The 14,906-nt window shown below is 41.6% G+C and overlaps 1 protein-coding gene across 1 annotated transcript in view; it reads right to left on the reverse strand.

The window, feature by feature from the left end:
- The window catches only part of ITFG1 (integrin alpha FG-GAP repeat containing 1), a 110,237-nt gene that overhangs the window by 39,021 nt on the left and 56,310 nt on the right, over positions 1-14,906 (reverse strand). The window contains exons 11-12 of the mRNA XM_081924054.1: positions 4,385-4,535; positions 1,134-1,242 (exon numbers count right to left, since the gene is read on the reverse strand). Coding sequence (XP_081780180.1) covers positions 1,134-1,242; positions 4,385-4,535 — 260 coding nt within the window. The remainder of the gene's footprint in view (positions 1-1,133; positions 1,243-4,384; positions 4,536-14,906) is intronic.

The following is a 14,906-nucleotide window of genomic DNA, read 5'->3' on the forward strand; positions in this document are numbered from 1 at the left end:
ATGTGGCAAGAAGCCATGATTTTGTGGAAAGGGAAACTAAAGTTTGTTGAAGTCCTCCTCCAAGAGGCTGGTCCACCAAGCGCACTCTGTGCTCAGCTAGTCCTCATCTGCCTGCCTCCCTTCTTACAAGCCTGGTGGGGGATGTTGGCTGCCAGCTTCCTCCTCCTCTTCCTTAGCCTAAGTGTTGTCTTTTATAGAACTCAACAGGGAGCAGGATGCAGGTAGAACAAGAATTTGTTGGCTCTGCCTAATATGGACTCTGCCTGTCCTGGGCTCTGGCTCCATCCACTATCAGCCTCCTTGCCTTCCACCTTAACAGTTCCAATGGACATCAGCCTTCACTGTCCTCCTCCCAGAAGGGCAGGAAGAGGCAAGGGGAGACCAGAAATCCAAGGCTTGTGGAGGTTCCTTCCTGCTCAAGTACAGATCAAGTCCAATAACATTTAAGGGGCAAGAGCAAGCATAATGAAGGAGCCTTCTTAACCATGCTTAAGGGATTGGGAGGGTGTAGCAGGCTTCCCCAACCTGGTGTCTTCCAGATGCTTTGGACTACAACTCCCATCAACCCCAGGCTTTGTTGGCTGGGGATGATGGGAGCTGTAGTTCAAAAATATCTGGACAGCTGCACATTGGGAAAACTGGCTGATGGGATCACTAATCTCAACCCCCCCCCCTTAATCACAATGAATAAGCATCACCCTTTAACCAGTGCTGAAATCCAGGACGATGTGGTGTTTTATTGCATACAAAGTATATCACCTTGATACTTTACATTAGTTGGTGGTATACAAACTTTCAAAAAGAATTAAAACAAATAAATTTTAAATATTGTATAAATGGAAACACATAACAGAACAAGCATGAGCAAGTTCTGTACTGGAGTAATACACTACAGAGATCTAAATATACAAAACTGGCTAACATATGAGTGGGAGCACTAAAATAAGCAAATAACTTGAATCATATGTAATCAATTAGGTTTTCTTTAACCCAGTTCTCCCACACATAGCATTTCCCTTCTTACATTATTACTATAATACAATCATTTTTCTATTGTTCTTGGTGGGCAACGAGAAACAGAATCAAATTTCCCCTCTAACAGCATTTTGATGTTTTCGTAGCAATCCACTTACCAATGACTTTAACAAAATAGGCATCAGCTTCAAAGTTATTTTTTAATGTGTGGATGGCAAGCTCTGTCTTTGTGCTATCCTTGCTGAGGACAATAATATCCAAGATTCCCTAAAGAAACAACAAAATATCAGAATCCTTTTTTAAAAAAAAAGATCAGAAACCTGAACATCACTAAAATGCAGTCAATACAATGAAGCAAAAAAATACAATAACTGCTGGCAAAAACCATGAGATCACAAAATTAGTTTTCGCTTGAAACAGAGCTTCCAGAATCAGAGCTGTGGGTCAGATCACAGTTGCGAAGAGTTTAATCTATCTATCAAAACACCCACTGAAAATGGTAAATGAGGCTGCAATAAAAGCTTAGCAACAATTTCACTTGTAAAGAATAGAAAATTGTTTTCAGGCGTTCGGGGAAAGAGATATTTTTCATTTTAACACTGAATTTCCCTTTTGGTTTTGAGTACATTGCCCTGGCTGAAGTCACACACGTTTTCTCCATACCTTTAAGACAGAGCCTCACAACCTGCAAGGAAGTTGCTTTATGCAGCTGTGCAACTTTCTGGCTCCTGGGCTGTATTTTGAGAATGAGTGGCCATCACCAATATAGTAGCTAGAGCCGCACCAGTTTTGAATTATGAGAATTGCATGTAATAAAGGAAACATATTTCAAAAACTCTGAATATTTCCATTTAATGAAATGGAAAGGGAAACAATTATTTTATAGTTTTACAGATATAAAATGTTGATCTCTTTAAATTCACCAAAATGTTGGGCTTAGGCTAGGGGAGAAAAATGAAACAAAAACTGGGTCCCTTTCACCTCTGTCAATGGCACACTATCCAAAAGACACAGGATAGCACACTCTTGAGTGAAAAACAACAGCGCAGTTCTATGGAATGCATGTCTTCCAAATCCAAGGATAAAGCTATAAAACATATGCCAAAGCTATAAACATATGCCAATTTCAGGCCGGTTTAAAGGAGATGTTGGAACTTCCATTAAACAACTTCAAGTCTCGGGTAATACACAATGAAGCATGTCACGCTGGTGTTATGGGCACCATAGGGTTGAGATGTCCATCCTCATTCTAAAAGCTAAAGGGAAATATAGGAGACACATGGCCAAATGATACGTTTCCTCTGTGTGTGTTCCTTTTCTGCTCAGTTTTGCACAGATCTAGGCTGCAAGCACCTGCTTTAAGCACAACTTGGTGCATTCCAGGCAATGGCATTCCATCCTTCATTATGTTTAACGGGAAACATGTCAGTTTTATGACTTCTCCACAACAGGAAACACTGCTGTGCTAAGCAGATATCAGGCCTGCATTTAACAATGTTTCAAAAGTGTCAAGCCTCACCTCCAGATATTACGGAACATGAAAACGTTTTGAATGACTTATTTGGCAGAAATATGCAGGAAAAATATGGAGATGTACTTTTCACCCTTGGAGTTTTCAAAGAAACCTGTGGCCGGGGGGGGGGGGGAAATAAGAAATTGTATCTAAAAGAAGGGACTCAGAGTGCCTTTGCGATTTGGAGTGAATGGATGTACAGAGGTGGACAAAAGTTTAAAAGTGAGAAATAAAGCTGAGGCCAGGAGAAATTTGGCACTGAATGCAGGGAGCCAGATGCAGTGTCTGTTCATGTACTGTGCAGAAATAAATTATTGTGAATATTTGGCAGTCAGTAGGGGAGAAACTAAGCTGGAACCTTATGATTTATGTTAGCTTAGCTTAGTATACAAATGTCCCCAAATTGCATGGGAGGGTCAAGTCGCTAGGGTTTGAGCAGATCAGCTGTGGTGTGTCCAGCTTAATAGTGCAGTAAACACCCCTACCTTAACAACTTGGGAATATCAGTTTGAAATATTTAAAGGCAGCATGGTTTCTGGACTAGAAAGATGGACTTGGTCTAGGAAGTAAGAATGCAAGAGCAGCCCTGCTGGATCAAGACCAAAAGACCATCTAGTTCAGAAATGTAAAACCTCTGGATGTTGTTTGACCCCAATTTCCATCAGCCTTAACCAGCATGACCAATGGGCAGGCTTAATGTGAGTTGCCTTCCAATGATGTCTGGAGGGCCATAGGATCCCCATCCATGAAGCAGATAATTAGCTGGTTTCCAACAGTAGCCAATCATAGGCAGTTAGGAAGGTAACACACAAGGCATGAAGGCAACAATGCCTCTTCCTTTCCCGTGTTGTTTGTTCTGGTATTCATCATATGCTCTGGGCAACTTGTCTTTTTTGAGCCTGAGGTTCTCACCAACAGAAGAACGGGCTACTAGCTGGGAGGAAAGACACAAGGATTGTGATAAAGCAAACCCCTTGTATTTGCTGCACACACACATATGCAGTTCTGGAAGTATATTTTTAATGCCACTTTGGCCTGTAAGTAAAAACTGGACATGAAGAGGCTTTTAGAGAGCAACCATTGTTTTTATTTATATTAACTCCCCGAATTCCTGTTTTTAGGAGCACAGGAAACCGTGTTCCACTTAGTCAGACCATTCCTCTATCTAGCTCAGCTTGGTTTACACTGGCAGAGGCTTTCCAGGATTTGGGCAGAGGACATTCCCAGACGTTCCTGGAGAGGGAGTTTTTAGGGCAGGAACAATACTCAGTGGTTGTGGCTCTCCATAGTTTCAGGACAGGTAGTCTTGCCCTGCCTGGAGATTCTGAAGCTCAAACCTGGGACCTTCTGCATGCAAAGCAGATGCTCTTCTACTTAGCTTTGGTCCTTCCCCAATATTAGTTTGCATATCCTTTAACATGCCTGCATACTACCCTGTATTTTTGTTTTGATGATATTGCTTACTGGGTTTTCTTTAAAGAGTAAGTTTATAAATTGTTTTAAATAAACAAAATAAAGCAATGCATAAAAATAAGCCTGAGAACTTCATCAAAACAGATTTTAGCAGATACAAGTGATGGTATACACTGGTGTCTTAGGAAAGTGCCACTCCCTTCCTTTAAAAATAAATAAAAATCAAATGTAAAAAGTGAAGCCCATTACTAACAAAGATCTATTCAAAAGAGCTGAAATGAAGGGTGACTGTTCATATAATCTCAGCGGCTCTCTCTTCAGCTTTAAATGACTTCTCTTCAAACAACTCGTTTGTTTTCATTATGTGCCGTGGATTTGCCCAGTCAAAATATTCCAAGATGCCAGTTTGGAACAAAAGCTCAAATCAGAACGGGCAGATGGCAATTAAGCAGGCAGGAAAACAAGAAAGAGCGCTCAACTCACGTCTTCATAAATGTCAAAGAAGGTTGCCACCACAGCGTCTTTGATCTGATTCAGATCCGAGAGCTCCCAGTAGACCTTAAACATACGCCGTGCACCCGCGCAGCTTGCCTCATTGCACTCAACATTCTCCAGCAGGAAAGCTTGCTGGTTGCTGCAAAGGAAGGAGAGAAACATGGGGTGGGTGCAGTTTTGAGCTGGGCCCATTTAGGGAATTATTATTATTATTATTATTATTATTATTATTATTATTATTATTATTATTATTATTATTATTATTTTATTATTTATATCCTGCCCATCTGGCTGGGTTTCTCCAACCGCTCTCGGCAGCTTAAAGCATATATAAAAACATAATATACAAACTCCTGCAACCCTAACACTACATATCTGGGAGTAAGACCCACTGAATTCAAAAGGGCCTAGTTGTGAATAGACATAATTAGGATTGTGCTACTAGTCAGTTAATTATTTTTACTCAGAAGGGAAAGAGCTATTTAGTTCCTCTATCTATCCCCTTTGGGAAGTGCAAAGTGGGAGTGAGTAACCTTTCATTTTTCTTCAAAAAACCTAGAACTCCAGGGAGCCTTATTTGTAATCAACATTAAATTGTAAGCAACTTGAAGCAGGGACTAGCCTCCATCCTCCTCACTTGATTATCTTATTCTGTAAAGCAGTATATTTATTTATATGATTTGTCTTGTTATGAGTTTGGGTGGTCAATCTGCATGATATCCTGGGTCCCTTCAAAACCTGTATCTGTGGGGAGAAGAAGCCTGCCAAACCAGGGGATTTTTTTTGCTTTCGCTGGCTTGTTAAGTACCACAGTTTAACATAACCAAAGAAATCACTCTGCTGCTATAGACAACTGGGTACATCATTTACTTACTTGCTTGCTTACCACCCTTCATCTAGAGATCACAGGGAAGTTTACATTATAACAACAAAAATTAAATGTTTCCATTGCCCTCTTATTTCCAAGAGGTGTCTGTTGGTTGGGGACCAGGGGAAGAATCTGATTGGAGCAGGCCATGATCTTGTATTTGCCTCCCTGCCTCCCATGCTTCTTTCTTTTGATAAATGCATTATATTTTGAACTTGACTGCAAGCCACCTAGAGACTATCCTGATTCATTTAATATTGAGGCTTTTGCTGTTCTGCTGATGATTGCTCTCTTTTCACCACATTTCAGGCACGGGGCCCGCCATACGGCTGTCAGACATGACAATCTACACACACTTAACATTTTTTACATGGAAGAGAAAAAAGAGCTCAGTTTGCAGTAAAGTCACCCTTTTGCCCCTAAATCAAAGGAATGGAGCGACAGGTTAAGCAGATTCCCACTTTTACTTTTAGATTCCGAAGCAAAAGGCACTAGAGGGTGCTGGGAAAGAGATCCTTTGGGCAGAACTAGACATTCCTGAATTCTGTGTTGCTGCCAGAAATAGTACCCACCAGTCTGTAGACCTATGCCAGGGTTGGCTAACATGTGGCTTTCTAGCTATTGCTGGACTACACATCAACCCTGACCATTAGTAGCTGGGGCAGATGGGACTTGGAATTAGTAATATATGGAGGGCCACAGATTCCTCATCCCCAACCTATGTCCTGTAATGTGAAACTCACCACACAATATTATGCCATCACACAATGACTTTCCCCTTTCCCCACTCTAAGGATGGATTGCTCCTGGGGTAGAGATCTTAATGAGGTCATCATGTTGATTCACAACTTGACCTAGACACAGAGATACTGTTTTGGGCAGCATGGCCTCACTGTTCATAGAATCATTGACTTTTAGAGTTCGAAGGGACCCTGAGGCTCATCTAGCCCCAACCCTCTGCAATGCAGGACTCTCCCCGCCCCCAATGTAACACTTAGTTCCCTCTTAAAGTGGATTTTACTAGAGCTTATAAAAATTCTGTCAAGTCTCTGGGAAAGACATACCGGTAAATCTCAATGCTATTTTGTCAACATTTCTTGGGTATCTCCCTATGAGTATGTGTTGACAAAGTTTTTTGAAAAGGGAAAACTTAACACACACACATAGGATGATTTCATCAGCCAAGTCATTTATTCTGTACTGTTAGCTTTGGTTCCTTACTGTGCAAAGTCTTCAAAATGCATGAATCAGACTTCCCCACCCCCACAACTCAATGTTCTAATGAAGCTTTTCATTACCACAGCAATTTTATTCTCAACACCTTTCATGAATATTTACATATTTACTTCCAGTATGAGTCACAACTATCATTACATTGCATCTCCATTATTTCCCTTTGTGTCTCAGCCAAATATCAAAACACACCATTATACAATTTACAAGGTTATTTCAATTTCTTCATTACATATCCTATAAATGTTCCAATTCAGGTGTGACAAAAGGGGACATGCTGTGTGTTGATTTTTTAAAAAATCCTTTTGATGTATTCCTGGTTGAAATTTTGCAGATTAAAATGACTGAAAATGCTTTTCTTATCCATTTGGTATGGCACTACATGCCCCCTTAACACCAGGGTATAAATTATTAACGTTTCTGGAGCTGTGTAAAATGTCCAACTGTAAATTGTAGGAAAGGCAAACTTGTATGTATCAAAGACAAACCTATAAGACAAATTCTGAAGATGTATTTGTGTTAAAGCACTTCTTCATTACAGCATAGTTAAATTATGGAACTTGCACTCAGAGGAGGCAGTGAAGACCAGCAAGCTGGGTGGCTTTAAAAGAGGATTAGACAAATTCATGGGGGAGAGGGCTATCAAAGACTACTAGCCATGGTGGCTAGGCTCTGCCTCTATACGAGGAGGCAATAACACTTCTGAATACCATTAGGTATAAACCACAGAAGGAGATAGTACTCTTATGCTTCCAATCCTACTTGGAGGTCTCCTACAGGCATCTGGATGGCCAATGTGAGAACAGGACACTGGGCCTGATGGGCCATCGGCCTGATCCAGCAATGCTCTTCTTATGTGCTTACATTCTTAATCTGTCGCAGTAAAAAATGAGTCTTAAGCTCACTTAAAAGAATAAACACTTTCATTGTAACAAGCTTTCATGGATGCCTTATGAAGCGCACAGTGTGTTACTTAGCAGTTATGTAGATATATGAGAGTTCAGAGCAGAAGAAAACAGGCAAACGATGGGATCAGGCAACACACACAAAAAGGTTCTCCAGGCCTACTGCATTTGTATAGCATTGCACTGATATTGTACTCAGACGCACGTGCCTGCATAACTGTATCTCTCAACCAACTGAACGTTAAGATTTCATGCATCGTGAAGTAGGCCTACAAAAACCTGGACCTCAATACAGTGGTACCTCGGGTTACAAACGCTTCAGGTTACAGATTCCGCTAACCCGGAAGTAGTACCTTGGGTTAAGAACTTTACTTCAGGATGAGAACAGAAATTGTGTGGCAGTGGCGCGGCAGCAGCGGGAGGCCCAATTAGCTAAAATGGTACCTCAGGTTAAGAACAGTTTCAGGTTAAGAATGGACCTCTGGAACAAATTAAGTTCTTAACCAGGTATCAGTGTAAACACATTAGACTTTAGAGCACTGCAAGAATCCTTGGTTGTATTTCCTGTAAAGCAGATTGCACAGAGAGCCCGTGATTGGCCCAAGATCACCCAATAATCTTAACAGATGAGAAGTGATTTGAACGCATGATATTCCTTTCACCAAGGCTCAAACACACCTTTCTCACTATTCCTCAGTGCATGTCAATTTTGAAAAAGGCAGTCACTCAGTGGCAGAACTAGCTTGCCCATAAAGCTGGGTCTCCTCCTTCTTTGGTGATCACTCGTAGCCAAGTAAAATTGCCTTCCATAAACACGGTTTTAACAATTGAGTCTGTAAGTGACTGTGGAGGCCAATTCTGGACCCACACGTGAGGTGGCCACCTCAAGCGTCACCCGTTTTGCCGCCCAACTTTGCTGCTGGTCTCCCTGGCCTCTAAGGGCAGAGAGGGACTAGGCACCAACACCCAGCTTTCCCACAGCAGGGGGGAGGGATCTCCCACCCCCACCTGGTGGTGTGTGTGTGGGGCTTTGCACTGGCTTCTCTCCTTACAGAGTTTGCGCCCCCATCACAAGTTCAGCAGCTGAGTGTTTCACCTCAGGTGATGAAATGCCTTGGGCCGCACCTGGTAATGGTACAGGGAAAATAACCATTCCATTGCAGAACAATGAAAATAGGTAAAATAAGATATTCCGCCCGATAGAAAGGAAAGAGTGCTTCAAAGGTCAGTTGCCCTGGGGCTGCCAATGTCTGTACAGTATTATTCCAATCTGTTGTAAATTGCCTTGAGGGTCACACATTTGAATGTGGAGGATAAAGTATTCCAAAATAGATGCATATTGCAACTAATGCAATCTCCATTTGTCAGCCCATTACCCCTATAGCTTTGCATGCTATTGTCCACAATTTATGGGGACATAGGTATGAAAACCATGCATTTATTACTCTGTTAGAAAGATTGTGTGATTGTTTTATTGGTCTCGGAATTAATCTTGGGATATTTGCATTCCCCTTCCTTCCATCTCATAAACAGCCCAGTAAAACCTATACAATTATGCATCCAAGCACTTTTGTTTCTGGGGAGACCAAAACGAGACACTCAGGTTGAATTCAAATATTACAGCTCCCACAGGAAGACTGATGAAAAGTGCTTTTGGATGTGGCTGTAACATTTGAAAAGCAGCTCTCAATAGTCTGTTGGCATATTTCGGGGGTGGGGGTGGGGGAATAACGTTCCATGGGACCATTTGTGGTACAAACATGGGAGTGGTATCAGTCTTTTTCATTAGATCATGCAGATTACATTTTTTTCTGATGGGAGACTTGGCTCTTTGGGAAGCACGAGTTACAAATGATGAAAAGTTTTCTCTTTTACTGTTGACAGACGAGATCACACTTTTCAGTCTGTTCTTTATATAAATGTTTGATTAATTTTAATTATTACTTAATGTTAAAGTGGCGGAGACAATGATTTCTGCGACAACTTAAAACATTCAGATGCAGGGATTACCTGGATTCTGATATTAGTGATGGCATGGACGCAGCATAAGCTACATTGCCATCTCATGTTCAACTGCAGTATTTACTGTTTATGCACTGCATTTATAGCATAAATACTATGCACTTGATAGATTTTTCACAATTATTGGCTCAAAAATAATTTCTGACACAACACTACTTTTTAGCAGAAGAACCCATCATTTCAGATTTTAGTAAAATAAAATATGACCCTTAGTTTTATCAGGAGCAACATGTCACTCCAGAGGACAGTGGGAGATTAAAATGGCAGCTCCTAGTGGGGGCCTGGGAACTGGTGTTTTAATTTCCCACAATGCCCCACATTGTTCTGTGGCATTGTGGGAAATAAACATGGCAGCTCCCAGACTCTTTCTGGGTGTTGTCTGTCTGCTGGGTAGGCACTGATGATGATGATGATGATGATGATGGGAGGAGCCAATTTGTCAGAGACCCACCTCAAAGCTGGACCTGGACCTGAAGGGTCATAATTAATTGTAGGAACCTCCATCAGAGAGGAAATTCTGAACAGCATCCCATAATACAGACATTATTTCAAAATAGTGGGCTTGAGTCTTCAAGCGAGCCATAAGAACCCTACTGGAAAGGCTGAGTAAAGCAAGTCTGTCATGAACGGGTGACTGCTGGTGACAAACTCAGACCTGCAGATGGGTCTGGAAGACAGGCAAGATTCGAGCTGTGAATCTCTTTAGGAAACAGTTTGGGAATTACTGTTTGAAAAGAGTAGTGCTCATCTGCCACTCTTTTAAAATATAGGATGTTGGACAAATATAGAATGTCTACTTCTGCAAAAAGAAAAAGTACATCCACAGATATAATAGCAAGATGCAGGAATAAATCCAAGACCAGTGTCAAGCCTGAAAAGCACACTACCATGATAAAATGCTGAGTTATGCTAATGTTTTCAGTCAATTTCTAAACAATTAACATGAAATACTGAGATACAGTTGAGCAAGAGTGAAGGTGTTTTGATTTAAGGCTGATGGGGAGCCCCCTTCCCTTTCTCTTCCGAGCTTCTTGGGAAAAGGAAGGAACAAACAGCAACCTCACTGGCACATTTCTGCCTGTCCTTTCCAGGCAAGAAGCAGCAGCAGCAAAAACAACACAACACAGGAACTGCCAGAGAGGGAGAGAGACAGAAGGAGCAGGCACAAGAGAGATCTTTATTTCTTTGGACCAATCCAGTGGGACACAGGAGGAGACTCCAAATTTCACTGCATACTACTCTAGCCTTCTTGCTGTAGGAACATGGGGCGCTGCCTTAAAATGAATCAGACCACAGACCCATCTAGCTCTGTGACTGGTAGGCATTCAGAAAGGTAACGTTCCCAGCCCTACCTGGAGCTGCCCAGAGACTGAATTTCTGCATGCAAGGTGCTTGCTCTGCCACTGAGCTACAGCTCCTCCCTGTAAACTATACCAGATTCTTGGTCTACGCTTGCAGAAGATGCTAGAAGGGAGTGTACCATTTCATGCTGCAGGGTGGAGTGTACCATTTCATGGGGGAGGCTGAGCATTTCTCAATGCTTCCTTGTGTTAAAAGAAAATCAGCACAGCGGGCTCAGCTAAGCCTTTCTTCCTGATGTACCAGTTTTCCATGTAGTGTGTGTGTGTGTGTGTGTGTGTGTGTGTGTATTCCTACCTGCAGTCTGTGGTACAGTCCATTCTACCACTTAATCCTACTTCAGGTGTTGACCCATACTAAGGCTCAGCAGTAGTTCCCTAGTTAACTGGACTGCATCAAATCAAATGTGGTCAGTAAAAGATACGCTTCTTTGAATTTCTCACGAGTTTGAAATAAAGGTACAACCTGCCCTCCAACACTGAATTTAAATAGATTTTTCCTTTAAGAAAAGCCTCAAAGCAAACTCATCAAAAGCCCTTAATAAAATCACTTAAGTTCTCTGTTTGGGATATTCAGAGAATAAATTCTAAAACTCAGGCCTGATGTGATCACAACTATGGCCAACATTTGGAAATATGCACTCTGCCCCCTCTCACACTTTCCCTCTATGGTGTGTCTATCCCCTTCTTTTCTCTGCTTGGCGCTAACCACAGTTTTGCAATACATAAGCACCAACTGCAAACCATCGTTAACACAAAACAGTTTCCAATGTAACCTTGGCCTGAAAGCCTACTTCAAACTCTGATTTACCAGGAAACCATAGGCTGTGCTTAATTCTGGAAAGGGGATAAGAGACGGGAAATTGCTAAAGAGATGGGAGTGGGGGGACACACTCTGAGCTTGGCTCTCAGTCTGCAAACTATGGTTTGCAGAGAGCCAGCATTAAATCTGCATGGACCTAAGAGTGGAAACTAAACAACCTTATTCCAGCCACTTATTGGATTCTCCCTGCCCCCTTATTAGCTCACCTAGGAAATATATCCAAATCACCCCAACATTCTTGTACTGTATTATAAGCACCCTCCCACACATTGCCAGAGCTTTCTTTTTGAGAGCGAGAACCACCACCAAACTATTTTGAATCCATTTTTGAGAATGATGGTAAGAGCATATAATTAAGTCACTTCTGTGTCATGAGGCCATTATATACATCAGTGTGGCCTTGGATGAATAAAAAGAGGCATGCCCCCTTTTAATTTTACTTTGCTACAGATCCTAGCAATTAAGAACAAGGCTTCCTGGACTAGTAGCACAGCCTCAAGCCAAAGGTTTGCAAAAAAAAAGCTCTTATCACTTAATCACAGTAATCAATCATCAAAATTAGATCCGTGGTTACTAGTATTAAAAGCTGGAAGGGAAAGAATTAAAAGGTTTGCTTCAATTCATGATGTATCCTTAGCAACTAGCTTAAGATTTTTCTCTCTCGGTCTCTCTCCCTCTCCACCCCTTAACTTAATTGTTGAGATTTCTTGGTGAGTCACCTAATACGGCTCATGGAAGTGAATCTTGTGCACAATCTGAAATAAAGGGGGAATTTGTTTCAGTATACTGAATGTTCCTTGTAATGTTAAGAGAAAAGAAAATCTTTTTCTCCATCCCTTAGATGAGAAGCAGATGCACCGTTCTGCATTTTCTCCTTCATTCAAGGGAGGTTTGGCAAGGACACAGGGCAGAAGCTCTCTCAGTTGTGCCACTCACTTTGTTGCAGTTTAATCGGCTCTTTTGACTTCTTAGGGTTACTTGTTGACTTTAATGTTTTATTAATTGTGTAGCATTGTTTGCTATACATTTTTAAACTGTACATTAGGTTGAGCGTCATCTGGAAGCCAAAGCTGGCTTATAAATGTTTGCACTCAATATTTCTTTTATTACCAGGACATCCATACAGTTTGAAAAGAAAAACACATTGAAAAATGTGGTTTCTCTGAGGAAACATGATGTTTTATCAGTTATCAGTTCAATTTTTGCAGCTCTCTCTCAGACACAAAGATGACATGTGTTACCATCAGGGACTGAGCAGAGGAGGAATGGTGGAGACCGCCTCCCCACCCTGACCCTTCCAGGGAGGAGGAAGAGGAAGACAGTAGAGATTTACAACAGTGGTTTGAGGAAGGTGACAGCTCAGAGCAGATGAGGGGAAAAGTTGGGAAATAATGGCGGAGGAGGAGGAGGAAGCAGAACCGGAGCAGCAGCTGGCTGACACAGTGTCATTAGAAAGCATCCCAGACGCTCCATCTCCCAGAACCCAGCAAGCCTTGAAAGTAGGAGAGCAAAGAGCTCAAAGACAGAAGGCATGTGGCTGTGCCCACAGAAGTGACAAATGAGGATGTGGGAGAAACAGGGGGTGGAGATTCACTCGGGACAACATCATTATCCAAGAGGCTGGGTAGACTCTCTCTGTAAATATTGAAATGAAAAAGGACGGTAAGAAACTTTTCTTTTTCTTTATACTTTCCTCGGCAACCAGCCAGGAGCCACTAACAGCATCCTGACAGTTACATTATTATTATGTCTCCTCCTCCTAGTGAACTCATGGGGTAAGTACCAACAGGACTGTAACCAAAACAGAGCACCTGAAAACCAGCATGCCCGAAGTTTGCAGCAGTAGAACATATCTTCAGGAAAAGAACCACAAGAATTTGAGGAGGACATGGCTGGCTATGAAAAACCCCATTTGAAACTTCTGCTGCAACATTGCTGCAGATTCTACTCATGATTTATTCTAGATCACTTGATCCTTTGAGAAGCTACAAGTTTGCAGGATCTGACTTAATGGTCTTCTTGAGTGCGTGGTGATTGGACCTAGCCATGCTTAGCAAACAGAACAGAGGAAATTGTGACTAAGATACTGTGCACACTCCACTAGCTCTCTGCCTTTTCTTTAATTTTCTGACCTAACCCACATTTAACATGGCACCAGATATTTTTGCTAGCCATGATTAGCTTGCGCCAGTTTGCAAACCAACTCCTCAAAATCATGGTGGAAAGGATTGGTTTCAACCGTGCCATGTTAGTAGACGTGGCGATGTGAAATACAAACCGTAGTTTACTCCCGAAATAAAGCAACTTAAAGATGGGGGATTCACACACAACAGGGGGAAGAGATGTCATCAGGATACTCCCAGTCTTCTAACCATGGTTAGATAATTATGCAAAATTATATCTGCACCAGTATGGTGATGCCTGTGTCTGGAAGCAGGAAATGGCAGGGTGGAAAAGAATCATCTGTGGGCAGAGTAGCAGGCTATTACATTGGTATTTTGCTGCCAACGTCAAAATCGCCCATTTGGGGATTATCAACTTGGAGTCAACAAATAAGCCAGCTGGCTGCTGCTGAAAATTTAAGACCAAAATACAGGTCAGGCTGCTGCAAACAAGAATGAAGGGAAAGCTCAGCTGAGCAGAATAGCAATGTCTAACCTCACAGGACCATCTGCTTGATCTCAAGGCTGAGTATTTGACTCGTATGAAGAGACAACCTCAACTAATTGTACCATTGCAGTTCTTTTATAGTAACACTTACTGGGCAAAGGAACTTGTTTCCCAAGTCCACTAATGTATCTGATGGATGCTGCCTTGCCATCTGCCAAACCACCAAATGGTTTTCTTCTTCCCGATACATCCCTCCCTCTTTTAAAAACAAAAAACTGCTACTGTGAACAAATTATGTCTTTTGTAACTAGTTCAGTAACTTCACAACATTTTTAATAGCAAGAGCAAGGAATTGTTTGAGTCCCTAGATAGTACTACACACATCAGAACTAAAGTGTATCCTTAGAATATATCAAAATGATGTTCCAAATGTGCCTCCAAAAGGTTCATACATATATTTAAAGGACACTTGGCGCTGAAAACTTTAAAAATTCAGAGATAACTCGCTTTCCTTGTGCATAAGCACTTGGGTTCTGGAAGACATGAAAACGATCTAATCAATTGTTAATCCAATCTAGGCCACCTGTACGAAGACCAGTTCCACGAGAACCACAATAACCTTGGTTTTATATTGCAGCTGTTAACTACTGTCAATATATTTCCTCTCCAAAATGGCATGCTAAGTGTTTCA

This window comes from Podarcis melisellensis (genome assembly GCF_964234715.1).
Source record: "Podarcis melisellensis genome assembly, chromosome: 8".
Taxonomy (NCBI): Eukaryota; Metazoa; Chordata; class Lepidosauria; order Squamata; family Lacertidae; genus Podarcis; species Podarcis melisellensis.